Source organism: Sceloporus occidentalis, unplaced genomic scaffold (genome assembly GCF_023333645.1).
Source record: "Sceloporus occidentalis isolate IW3139 unplaced genomic scaffold, rSceOcc1.0.p SCAF_6, whole genome shotgun sequence".
NCBI lineage: Eukaryota > Metazoa > Chordata > Lepidosauria > Squamata > Phrynosomatidae > Sceloporus > Sceloporus occidentalis.
This window is the reverse complement of record NW_028316986.1, coordinates 85,349,012-85,361,833: the sequence shown is the minus strand read 5'-3', so window position 1 is coordinate 85,361,833 and position 12,822 is coordinate 85,349,012. Positions and strand designations below refer to the sequence as shown.

At 39.1% G+C, this 12,822-nt stretch overlaps 1 protein-coding gene across 3 annotated transcripts in view; it reads left to right on the top strand.

The window, feature by feature from the left end:
- Nucleotides 1-12,822, top strand: part of UTRN (utrophin) — a 446,595-nt gene that overhangs the window by 195,856 nt on the left and 237,917 nt on the right. For all 3 annotated transcript variants that reach the window (XM_089530248.1, XM_089530249.1, XM_089530250.1), the window contains exon 52: nucleotides 9,910-10,099. In XM_089530248.1, coding sequence (XP_089386374.1) covers nucleotides 9,910-10,099 — 190 coding nt within the window. The remainder of the gene's footprint in view (nucleotides 1-9,909; nucleotides 10,100-12,822) is intronic.

The window sequence follows — 12,822 nt, the reverse complement described above, 5'->3', positions numbered from 1 at the left end:
TTTCCTCTATTAATAATCCCTTCAAAGGAAATCTTTTCTCCTCTATAGGAAAGCCTTACACTTTACAAAGGTGTCTTCTAGCACCTTTGAGGCTAGCTAAGAGAAAAGTTTGTAACATAAGTGTCCATAGACTTTGACCTGAAACAGATGGGCAAAATAACGTGGCTTCAGGCCACGTTGGGGCTGTGCTGAGGCCAAAGAACTGGACCAAAAAGGAGTGGATATAATTCACTCCTTCCATCAGCCTGATTAGGACTGCAGTGGTGGTCTGCATTAGGATGGGGACTGTGCAGTTGTCGCGGTCCTGGTGCGAATAGTGTCTGCACGATCCCAGAGCAATCCTTTTGGCCCATCTACTTCCTCACATGCATTTAAAGATGTTTCTTTCCCTCAATTAGTGTCAGAGGTACTAAGATTCCTTTGCACACTGATATTCCAGACTAACATGCCTATGTCTTTGAATTCTGTTTTGAAAAATGGTTCTGATGTCTTTATTTTTAATATTTTACATTACAGAGCCCTCCCCCCAGCTGATCCTGGATGGAAAAATGTTAGTGATTTTTCCAGGTTGAAAATAAACTTTCTGCTGTTCAACCACAATTGCTCCTTTGTGAAATGTTATGCTTCTGCCTCCAGCTATTCCTTGCTTTGCTACCTTGAATAGTTTTCCTTTAGCCTGAAAAGGATTTCCTCTGGAGATGAGTGAATGGTTTGTTTTCATGTCTGCTTTTTCATGAGTCTGCATGTTCCATCCATGCTGTCACTTTCACTATGTTAAAACATGAGAGAAACTGTTCCAGGCTTGAAATATGTGCATTTCAAATTATCAATCAAACCTGATGCACTTCAAAAAAAATAAATAGTTGTACTCATTCTTAGTCTCCTCAATGTTTCTTACAAAGTAGCGATAGTTGTAGCATAAAGTAATATTATAGTAGGAAATGACTAATTTCTTTTGGCATGAAGGTTAAAAATCTGGCCAACATACTTGGAGTGATTCAGCATGAAGTAATTTGTACTGAGATTCAGTGATGGATTCAGTGTCTTCAAATTTATTTTAAAGGAAGCCAAGCAGACAAAAGTGAGCAAGCAATTTAAAAAAAAAACAAACACCAAAAATGCAAATAGTATTGAATAAACGATACTGTATCTCTGAGAATGAAGTAGAGGGCTGTTGACTGGAAAGTGGAAGAACCTGTTACTTGAGAACTGTACCTTTATACATAAATACAGCAAACCCTTTCTGGCAGAAGCTGGCAGTCTGTGGAACCGACCACCCATGGATGCATCACCATTGAATAATTGGGGTGTGACCATCTGTGTTTTTTTTGCCATCTGTGGTTGCCCCTGAAACTGAACCCCCGGGATGGGAAGTGTCCATTGTATGTGAAATCGCAAGGCAAGTTCAATGTAGAAAAGAATAGCTCCACATGGATACATATTGTTAATTATTTTCATTTATATCTCAACTTCATCTCAGTAGTAACACACAAAGTGGCTAACAATATCTTTAAAAACAATACAGATTAAAATGCGCAAAAGCATTAACAAAAGTATAAATATAACATTAAAAAAACAATCGGAAATCTTTAAACATAGGCTGGATGGCCATCTGTCAGGTATGCTTTGATTGAGAGTTCCTGCATGGACTGGATGGCCCTTGTGGTCTCTTCCAACTGTAGGATTCTAATTAAACATTAAAAATATTTAAATTCATTAAAAGACTATATACAAACCTTATAAGCAGCACTGCATAGCATTAAAAATCAAAACCTAGTCAGTCTGTAAAATCCTGATACAACAAAAATGTTTTGACCCTGCCAACAGAAGGAGAGCAAGGATGGGGTCATTCTGGCCTCCTCAGGGAAGGAGTTCCAATGTCTGGGAGCAACCACTGAGAAGTACATTTCCCTTGTTCCCACCAGACATATGACATATAAATACTAAATGTTCATCTATGTCCTGTTGAACTATCTTATCTGAAGCATGTTGGGGTATGCACCTGTATCTTCTGGGACATGTTGCTATATATTACTCTTGATTTAGATCACACTTGACCAGATGATTTAGCATCAATAAAGATGTTGCTATTGTTTGGGAAAGAAAATGGAATTGGAAAATTGTCCCTTGCTCATTATTAAATAGCTCACAGACAGTCTGTAATTGGTCCTGGTAGACTCCCATATGTTGTGTTAGTTTGAATGATGATCACACTGCCTTGAAAGAAGACAGATGGACTTCCTTTGTGTAATAAAAATGAGGAAGCATGGATATTCATTTTTCTAAATCGTGATGGAAAGATCTCAACAATCTACCATATATTTATCATTTATGTTTAAGTTATTTTATTATTTCTAATATGAATTTATCACTTCCAAAGAATAAATCTTACACCATTGTTAGTGACAGTGAAATCAGCTATTTTAAGACCACTTTGCATATTGTATGTGGATGTGCCTTCCATTTACCTGCTGACTTATGGCAACCCATGAATTTCACATGCTTTTCTTAGGTGGAGGGTGGTTTTCCCAGCTCCTTCCTCTGAAATATAGCCTATAGCACCTGGTATTCGTTGACAGTCTCCCTAGTATTTACTAGGGTGGATCTTGTTTAGAATTCAAGATCAGATGCGATCCAGTGCTTTTAGGGTACTGTAGCTTTATTATGGTGAAATGCTTCTTAAGAAAGGTCTGTTTATCAAAAATGTTTCAGTCATGCTGGAAGTATAGCACCCATATTCTGCTTTGGTGGCTAAGTAGATAATATGATGTGGCCATTAGGAATGTTTCTTCCAATTGCTGAAGAGTTTTAGATGCAACATCTAAAATTCTCAGTGGTACTGTGGAGAAGTTTAGCACCTTTACCTTGTGGACAATTTGCATAAATGCACTCACAGGAGATGCTCCTTCAGCCTCAGCTATGTCTTCTTATCATATAATAACTGACAGGAATTAGAAAATAATAATACTGACATTGTATACTGACATGTAGAGATCCAGTATGGTATACGTGTTTGACTGACTACCATTCTGGAGACCAGGGTTTGAATCCCTGCTCGACCATTGAAACCCACTAGATGCCGTTTGCAAGTCACACTCTCTCAGCCTCAGAGAATGACAGTGACAAACCTCTTCTGAAGAAGCATGCCAAGAAAACCCTATGATAGGTTTGATTTAGGGTCACCATAAGTCAGAAATGACTTAAAGGCTCACAGTATCAACAATCTAATAGTAGGTTTGTACTATAGAATAATTTAAAACAGAGTATACAACTTTATTCAATAACTCCCCTAACTACTGTAGTCCTCTGTCATATACTATTTTTCCTTAGAGAGTCCCCTAGCTCTCAGGATCAGCTGGTAAAAGGTGCTGATCACAAGGTAGACTGTCATAGCACAGACTTGGAGGGGAAAAAACCCTTTGTGTGCCACAGTAAGTAGAAATGGTGTTTACTACCAGAAAGCCATAGCTGTAAATCATGAGTGGAAAAATAAAAATCTGGACCGTGTATCTTTCCCCAAATCTTCATATATTCATTTTCTGCATTGTTACAGTGCTGCTAATACTTGGGCAAGGGTCCTTTCCATTAGGAATGCCGCACAATATAAAATTTTAGTTCTCAAGGGATAGATAAAATGTTTGTGGCCTGTGTATAAAGAGGTCCTGAAAATCTGCAACACTTTGTATCTGAAGCTTCTTTAAACCCAAACAATTCAAACTGTGTCAGCTTGTTATATTGATCCAAGTGATTTTAAAACTACTGGCATTAAAAGTGATTGCCCTCTCAAATCTGAGGGGCTTTGGAAATTAGGTATGCTACACAGTGAATAATATTTGCTTGTACTTCAGAATTAAGACCATGGTAATTTATCCATATCTCTGTAACCACAATTAATGCATTTTATGTTTCTTGTTTCCTGTCTAGACATTTTAAAAAATAGCTAAACTCTGCTTAATCAGAGTAGGGGGGGGGGAGTGAAAGCTGGAAGGATTTTTAAAATAGCATCTTCTTGTTAAGATGGAACTTAGTGGCAGTGTTTTATGCAGGCTCTAGTCCTTGGAGGGATACACTGAGAAGGTATTGTTGAGGGATGCCTGTACAACATGTTTCCATTCTGTTTAACACATATATAGACCTTTTGGGAGAGGTTTTCCAAAGTTTAGGGGTTCACTATCACCAGTATGCTAATAACACCCAGTGTTATCTATCCTTTCAATCAAATTTCAAGGAAGGTTATTGCCCCTAAAGATGCATGCTTGTAGCTTGGGTGTACTCGACTCAATCCTAAGCTTGGATGTCCAGGTTTTGGTGATAGCCAAGAGTGCATTTACACAATTGCAGTTATGCCCATTCCTGAAAGTGTTATATCTGGACGTGGAACACATGCCTTGATTATATTCTATTTGAATTACTGTAATATTATCCTTTGGAAACTGCAACCAGTCCAAAGTGCTGAGACTATTAAGCTTATCAGGGATCAGAATGGGATGGCACTGGGCGAGGGGTGGGGGATGGATGTTATTGCATGGATTTTGCCACTGGGTGTCCCCAAGCTGTTCCCAAGTCCTGCTTAGGCTGCCGATTTTGAAGAACGGAAAGCCTCCATTCTTCAAAATCGGCGGCCATAGAGCGGCTGGGGATAAGCTTGGGGACTCCCGGCCTCATTGACGGCAAAATCTATGCGATAACACCTGTTCTCCCCTGTTCCATCCCATCCCATTCCGATCTCAGCCCGTTCTCTGGATTGGGCTGGAAATGACTTCTGATAAGCTTATATACTGCTGTCTGGTACTGGTTTACAGGACAGATAGAAATCCCATGTTGCAAAACTTTAATTTACTACTGGTCAGTTTCTAGACACAAATCAAAGTGAAGGTTATGACATAATAAATCCCTGAAAGACCATACCTCTTTATATGAGCTTGTCTAACTATTAATAAAATCTTCAGACAAATTTTCTCTCTGTCCCATGACCATGAAAGGTATATTTGATGAGGTGCACAGGAGGTCATTCTGATAGATACTCCCAAACAATACTAGACTGGCCCCTTTTCTACTCTCTTTCCACTGTTAAGCAAATATCTTTTTATTTAGCTAGGTATTCAGCTGTTAATTTGCTGTTGTAGAAGGTTTTTTTTATTACAAAATATTTTAAATTAGTGTTTCTAATGGGATTACTGATTGATTGATTGATTTAAAAAAGCTATTGGACTACATAGTCTTCTAGTGGTATTTGTTTTAGCTTATGTTCTAAGTCACTTTGAAGTCAAAGAAAACGTTTATTAAACTGTGTTGCAGTAGTGAAAAGGGAATTCCCACATTCCCAGTCTGCATACCTCTGGACAGGATAGTAACATTGTCAAAGGATTGCTAATTCCAACCAAGGGCCAGAGCAGACGGGCAGGAAAAAGTGTCTTGATCCTGTGTTTTCATGAAGTGGGTCAAAAGCCTGCTGTCTGCACGACCTGTTCCCAAGGCGGTCTGAACACCCACAGTCTGCCTGCACCATGCAGAGTCAAGCCACACTGCGCAGGTTTTTTTTTAGGGTCACCTCCCCGCCATGCATGCACATGAAAACCAGATCTAGAAATAACATCACATAATATCTGGTTTGGACAAGAGACATCCCTTGCTGGGAGGATGTGAAGTTGAAACCCTGGTCATGGCTGTCCACCTCTGTTCTATTCAAATTAAAAATATATTCATAACTACTTCTGGTTGTGAATAGTTAAAGGTCTTTTTGTAAAAAAATTTTTTGGTAGTATACTTGATAGACACTTGTTTCTAAGCTTGATGTGGGAAACACTATAGTTAAAAAAAAGTGCTGAGATACAGTGGTTAATGGGCCACAGAATCTGTGAAGTCCAAGCTGCCACTTTTAATTGATTTAGTAGGTAGATTAGTTAAGTGAAGCCTTGGTCAATTTTAATTGGTCTCTCTGTGTAATTGCTACAGAAATAATTGTAACTGTTAACAGCACAATGTGCTTTCTTAGACTCTTTTGGTTTTTGTGTGTTTATTGGAGTTGAAAAAAGGAAAATGTTCATGACCTTTCCTTCGAGCATTTAATCAATTTTTTTGTTAAATTGGAATCCAGCTTGCATTTGCTTCTCCATCTCAGGAACTAGTCTGTATTAAAATATTGGTAATATACTGCCTTCAACTCAATTGATTACTTAAATATCTAATTGATTATCAGTCCTGTTTAAACTCTATCTAGCATGTAGTTCTCAAATGGCTGAGATCTCATGTGACATGAAATTTGCAAAGTGTTTACCTGCAGTATCACGAGGTGGGCATTGTGTTAAAAGGCAACATAGTGGAATAAAGAGTTTATAAATGTGACAGTCTTTCTTAGGTGCAAATGGATGCTGTCTTGTAAACTTGTGAACTTCCTGTCCTTCTACAGTGTGTACAAACTATCATAGACACTATAGATCTGACAGGAATCTAACCAATCGTGTGCTGCCCCCCCCCCACCCCTGTTGCAGCCTGGCATCTGCCTTCAGAGAGTTTCCCTATCCATCATAGTTGTTGTTTGGGTTCACTAATTGGGAGAGAGCGAGCAAACGTGGTGTAGTGGTTTGAGCATTGTACCAACACTTTGGAGACCAGGATTTGAATCCCCATGCAGTTATGGAAACTCACTGGGTGACCTTGGGCTAGTCACACACTCTCAGTCTCAGAGGATGACAAAGGCAAACCCTCTCTGAACCAATCTTGCCAAGAAAACCCTGTGATACATTCACCTTAGGGTCACCAAAAGAACAGAAGAATTAAGATTCATATATGTAAAAGAACTTAGGAATACAGATAATTACATGGAAGGAAATAGAAATTTGGATAATAATTATAAGCAAGTTTATAAAGTTTCTAAGTTTACTGTGCCAAAATTAAAAGTAAAACACTATTTAATTAATAATACAATTGTTTAATTATATTCAGAATAAGATAGAACAGTTATTTTCATTAAAGGCAAGAACTCTTAGGAAAGGAGTCTGCTCTTGCACCATTTTTAACAGGTTAAAGAATGTAATATATTCAGTGTTTTTGTGTATCTCAAAAATCCACCCCCAACTGCAACTGTTTGGTCCTGCAGTAATATTAAAATATCTCCTGCAACCAGTAAAATGTGAGCTAGACAATGCAACTGTTAGGTGGATTTATAACTGGCTAACTGGTCGAACTTAAAGGATGCTCAGCAATGGCTCCTCTTCATCCTGGAGGGAAGTGGGGTGCCACAGGTTTCTGTCCTGGGCCCTGTACTATTCAATATCTTTACCAATGACTTGGATGAAAGAATAGAGGGCATGGTCATGAAATTTGCAGATGACACTAAATTAGGAGTAGCTAATACCCCAGAGGAGAAGATCAAAATTCAAAATTACCTTAATAGATTAGAAAGCTGGGCCAAGATTAACAAAATGAATTTTAACAGGGAGAAACAAACAAACAAACAAACAAACAAACAAATAAGGGGGATATCTGGCTTGACAACTGTACATGTGAAAGGGATCTAGGAGTCATAGTAGACCACGTTGAACATGAGCCAACAGTGTGATGTGGCTGCTAAAAAAGCCAATGCGATTCTAGGCTGCATCAATAAAAGTAAAGTACCTAGATCAAGGAAAGCAATAGTGCCACTCTATTCTGCTTTGGTCAGGCCTCACCTGGAATACTGTGTTCAATTCTGGACATCACAATTCAAAAAGGATGTTAACAAGCTGGAGTGTATCCAGAGGATAGTGACCAAAATGGTTAAGGGTCTGGAAACCATGCCTTATGATTAGAGACTTTAAGGAGCTGAGGATGTTTAGCCTGGAAAAGTGAAGGTTAAGAGATGATATGATAGCCCTATTTATATATTTGAAGGGGTGTTATATTAAGGATGGAGCAAGCTTGTTTTCTGCTGCTCCAGAGAATAGGACCCGGAACAATGGATTCAAACTACAGGAAAAGAGCTTCCCCCTCAACATTAGGAGGAACTTCCAGACAGTAAAAGCTGTTCAACAGTGGAACACAATCCCTTGGATTGTGGTGGAGTCTCCTTTTTTTGAAGGTTTTTAAATAGAGGCTGGATGGCCATCTGCTGGGCGTGCTTTGATTGTGTTTTCCTGCATGGCAGGGAGTTGGACTGGATGGCCCTTGTGGTCTCTTCCAACTAAATGATTCTAGGATTCTATGATGTGCTGCAGTAGGTTAGGGAGGTTGACCATCCCATTTCTGTTGGTTACATCAGCAGACGTCCTGCTTTGGATACAGCCCACAGGCTTGGTGTTCCTTTCTTTACATGCCAAAATATTGTATGTAAGAATTGGATTATCTCAGTTGGCCATGTTACATAAAATTGCTCAATTTGGAAACATGAAACCCAGTCAAGGTGAAGAGAGAAGCAGATATTTACTTGATATTTCAACAAGCTGTCCTCTTAAGTGGCAAGAGGGATAGAAGTGTAAACACACATCCTTTAAGGGTGGTTGGAATCAAAGAACACATTTGCTATTTTTTTACAGCATTGTGGTTTGTTCAGTATATCGTACATTAGGGAGTTGTTTTCATTCATTTGGGAAATCTATTTGCTTCTTTAACCATCTCCCCAAACTGGGTTGTTGGTTTCCACACTTTTGCTGTGGTTAGAAAAGGAATGCTGAGTTTTATTAAATAAATTTAATACTTATTAATACTCTCTTTGGAATGATTTATAGTACCTGTGGAACTGTATTCAAACACTTGAGGAATGAACCATGTTGGGTTTTTTTTTTTTTGGCCATCAAACTGACTTTGGCTTATGGAGCCCATAGAGGCCAGACACCTTCAAGAGTCCTGGTCATCACCTATTCTGTTCAGGTCTTGCAGAAGGCAGACTGTGCCTTCTTCCTTGATCAAATTTATCCACCAGTGGTGTGGTCTTCCCCTTTTCCTACTGTTTTGCACTTGATAAAACATTACTGTCTTTCCCATGAATCATGGTGTCTATTATGTTTCTAGGGTAATAATAATAATAATAATAATAATAATAATAATAATAATAATAATATGTTTTATTTATAGACCGCTATTCCGCAATGATCATAGCGGTGTACAGTAAAAATCATAATGCAGTACAAAATACAAGGTGACAAAGGAGGGAGAAGTCTCGTCCTTCAGGCAGTCCCTGATGTTGCTGGGTCTGCCTGATCGCTCCCTCTGAGGCCAAGATGACAGTTGAGGAGGGAGGGGCCTCTTCCTTCAGGCAGTCCCTGATGTTGCTGGGTCTGCCTGATTGCTCCCTCTGAGGCCAAGATGACAGTTGAGGAGGGAGGGGCCTCTTCCTTCAGGCAGTCCCTGATGTTGCTGGGTCTGCCTGATCGCTCCCTCTGAGGCCAAGATGACAGTTGAGGAGGGAGGGGCCTCTTCCTTCAGGCAGTCCCTGATGTTGCTGGGTCTGCCTGATCGCTCCCTCTGAGGCCAAGATGACAGTTGAGGAGGGAGGGGCCTCTTCCTTCAGGCAGTCCCTGATGTTGCTGGGTCTGCCTGATCTCTCCCTCTGAGGCCAAGATGACAGTTGAGGAGGGAGGGGCCTCTTCCTTCAGGCAGTCCCTGATGTTGCTGGGTCTGCCTGATGACTCCCTCTGAGGCCAAGATGACAGTTGAGGAGGGAGGGGCCTCTTCCTTCAGGCAGTCCCTGATGTTGCTGGGTCTGCCTGATCTCTCCCTCTGAGTACAATAGCATGAGTTCAATCATGTTGACTTCTAGCAAGAATTTGGGTTTGATCGCTGTTGAAACCATTCATTTGTCCTTTTAGTGGGTTTATGGTATCTATAGAACTCTCCTCTAGTACCACACGTCGAATGAGAACTAACTGTACCACCTTACATAATTGATCACTTTTAATTTTTATTTTCTGTTGTTATTTTCTCTCCTTGCAGAACTGTTAATAGGCAGAATGCTTTGGAAGCTGACCTGAAAACAGTACATGCCTTGCTCAAAGACCTTGAAAGTTTTCTCAAGTGGTTACAAGAAGCAGAAGCTACTGTTAATGTCCTTGCAGATGCATCACAACGGGAACCTGCTCTTCGGGACAGCTCTTCAGGAAGGGAACTGAAAAAGCAGATGGAGGTAAAAGCATGGCGAGTTCATTAATTAAAATATTTGACCTAGCTTTTATATACTCAAAATGTTCAAGTAAGGATAAAAATAGTAAGATGAAGCCAGTAGGTGGAAGGCGGAGACAAAATATGTTCAGACTAACATGCCAGGAAAACGTATGCATTTTGTAACAGGTTGGCAGGTTGAATGGATCCTGGAAAAGGATGGTCTTCACATAGCAATGGAAGAGCACCAAAGGTGGGTGGTGGTATTGCGAGTAAGGCAAACTGTTAAAATTGAGTGTATGTCTCAATGAAATCTGCACAGAGCAAACGTTTTCCATGCCTTTTTTTGTTTGTTTTTGGAAAAATCAGATTTTAAGTCGTTTAGTTAGAAGAAAATATTCCCTTGTAGCCTGTTGGAGCTTATGGGGTAACCTTCCAAGCCTTTCTGTGCTCTTTTGTAATACTTCTGTACTACAAATCTTGAACTGACAGGCTATTTATGGGATCTTCCGTAAATCACATGAACCTAAATTTGGCATCAAGAACAATCTTTCAGAAGGGAAGGTTCTGTTCTGGAGCAATGAAGGCCCCATTCTTTAGCCATTTCTTTGGAAGTAATAAGCATTGTTGGCTGATAGCTGTTGCTGTTGCGTGTATTATACATTTCTTGTGATTTACTAATAAGCAAGGTCCCTAAGAGAGCCTTGCTCTCTTAGTGTGGTGTAGTGGTTTGAGAGTGGACTAAGATTCTGGAGACCAGAGATTAAATCCCCACTTAGCCATGGAAACCCACTGGGTGAACTTTGGCGAGTTACACTCTCTCAACTTCAGAGGGAGGCAAAGGCAAGCCCTTTGTAAACAAATCTTGTCAAGAAAACACCGTAGGGTCTCGATAAGTCTGAAATGACTTGAAAGCACACAACAACACCACAATAAACTTTGAAATTCAGCATGGTGTAGTGGTTTGAGTATTGGACGATGCCTCTGGAGAACAGGGTTCAAATCCCCACCCAGCCATGGAAACATACTGGGTGACCTTGGACAAGTCACATTCTCTTAGTCTCAAAGGAAGGGACATGCAACCCCATCTGAACAAGTTTTGCCAAGAAACCCAGTGATAGGTTTGTCTTAGGGTCACCATATGTTGGCAATGATTTGAAGGCACAAAACAAGTACAGTACTTAGTGTGTTCACAGTTATACATTTTAGTGAAACTTTTTCTTTGGTTTTGTATTCATTTATTTAATAAAATTTGCCCTTTTTGGTCCATTTGTTATTAAAATACATAATTGTAGTGCAGCTACCCTATATCTATTAACAACCATAGAGCTTCTTTTTATTGCTTCATAATCCTTTGGTTCGCACCCAGATGAGGCTTACTTATAGTTCCTGCATTTCATTCTAAGGATCTGAAAAATTTGGCCATCACACTCATTAATGCTGGAACAATGAATAATTTAAAGTATTGGCTCTGAGGTCCTGGAAGTTGAAAGTAAATTGCAAGGTTGTTTTGTACCTAAATTGCCTCAAAATTATTCAAGGGCAAATGTATATTTAAGACTATTTGGAAAACAAATGAATGCCTCTCAGCTTCCTGTAACTTTTAATCTGATTTGTTTATGATCTCTTAACAAAGATATTGCAAGCAATAGGTTGAACTTTTTCTGCCTCATTTTCCTTTTTTCAGTTCTGCAAGAAGTGATTGTGCCTTTCTTGCTGATGATTTTTATGACAGGTTACTGATATATTTTCAGAGTCAAGGTGAAAATACATTTATACTGATACTGATATTGTTTGGTTTTCTTTGAGGAAGTTGTATATTTATGGCTTTCAGTTTCTAGTAGTTGAATACTATAGTTAAATCATGCAATATTTATTTTAAAGTGTCCTGTTTGAAGAGAAATACTTAATATAATTAAGTATTATATAATTATGGAATCCTTTGTTTGCCCCATTTACATCATGCAAACTCTTTGTAGTTATTTCTATCTTAACCAAATATTTTAATACATCTTCTCCTTGAATAATTCCCCTTCATTATTTACTATAATGTAGTCTTTCCACTGTACAAATACATGAGAAAAAATGCATAATGTCTAGATTAGCCATGTGCATGCAGTGCCAGTGACAGGAAAAAAATGTTTGATGGTCAGCAAAATCATATTTGCTTTTAGCAAGCAATAGATTGTTAGTAAGAAATATGCAGAACTGACAATGCAAGCATTCCTTCATCTTGAGTTTGCATGTAAAAAGGAACTATCCAAGCTCTCTAATGTGAAATGAGATGCCAGGAGCTTTTTTTTAAAAGTAGAAAAAAGGCATCTAAGAAATGTAATTCAGTAGCAGCAACAATAGACAATGAATGCCCAGCTGCTAATTCTCTGACATTTTGTGTGTTTCTAGGCTGAACCTGTATTTGTCATATTCTGCTTGTGGGCTTTCCATAGATAACTAGTTTGTCCACTACAGTCCAAAACACAATGCAGAAATAATTCAGTGTTAGACTGTTTTAACTGCTTTGGCCTCAATGCTAGGGAATTCTGGGAACTGTAGTTTTGTGCAACATTTAGCCTTCACTTTCAGAGAGCTGTGCTGTCACAATAAACTACAATTCCTAGGATTCCCTAGCACTGAACCAGGGCTGTTAAAGTGGTCTCAAATTGGATGATTTCTGCAGTGCGTTTTGGACCACTGAAACAGTTTCCTAGCATCTCTCTTAAATAATACACTACAACAGTTTGAATCAGC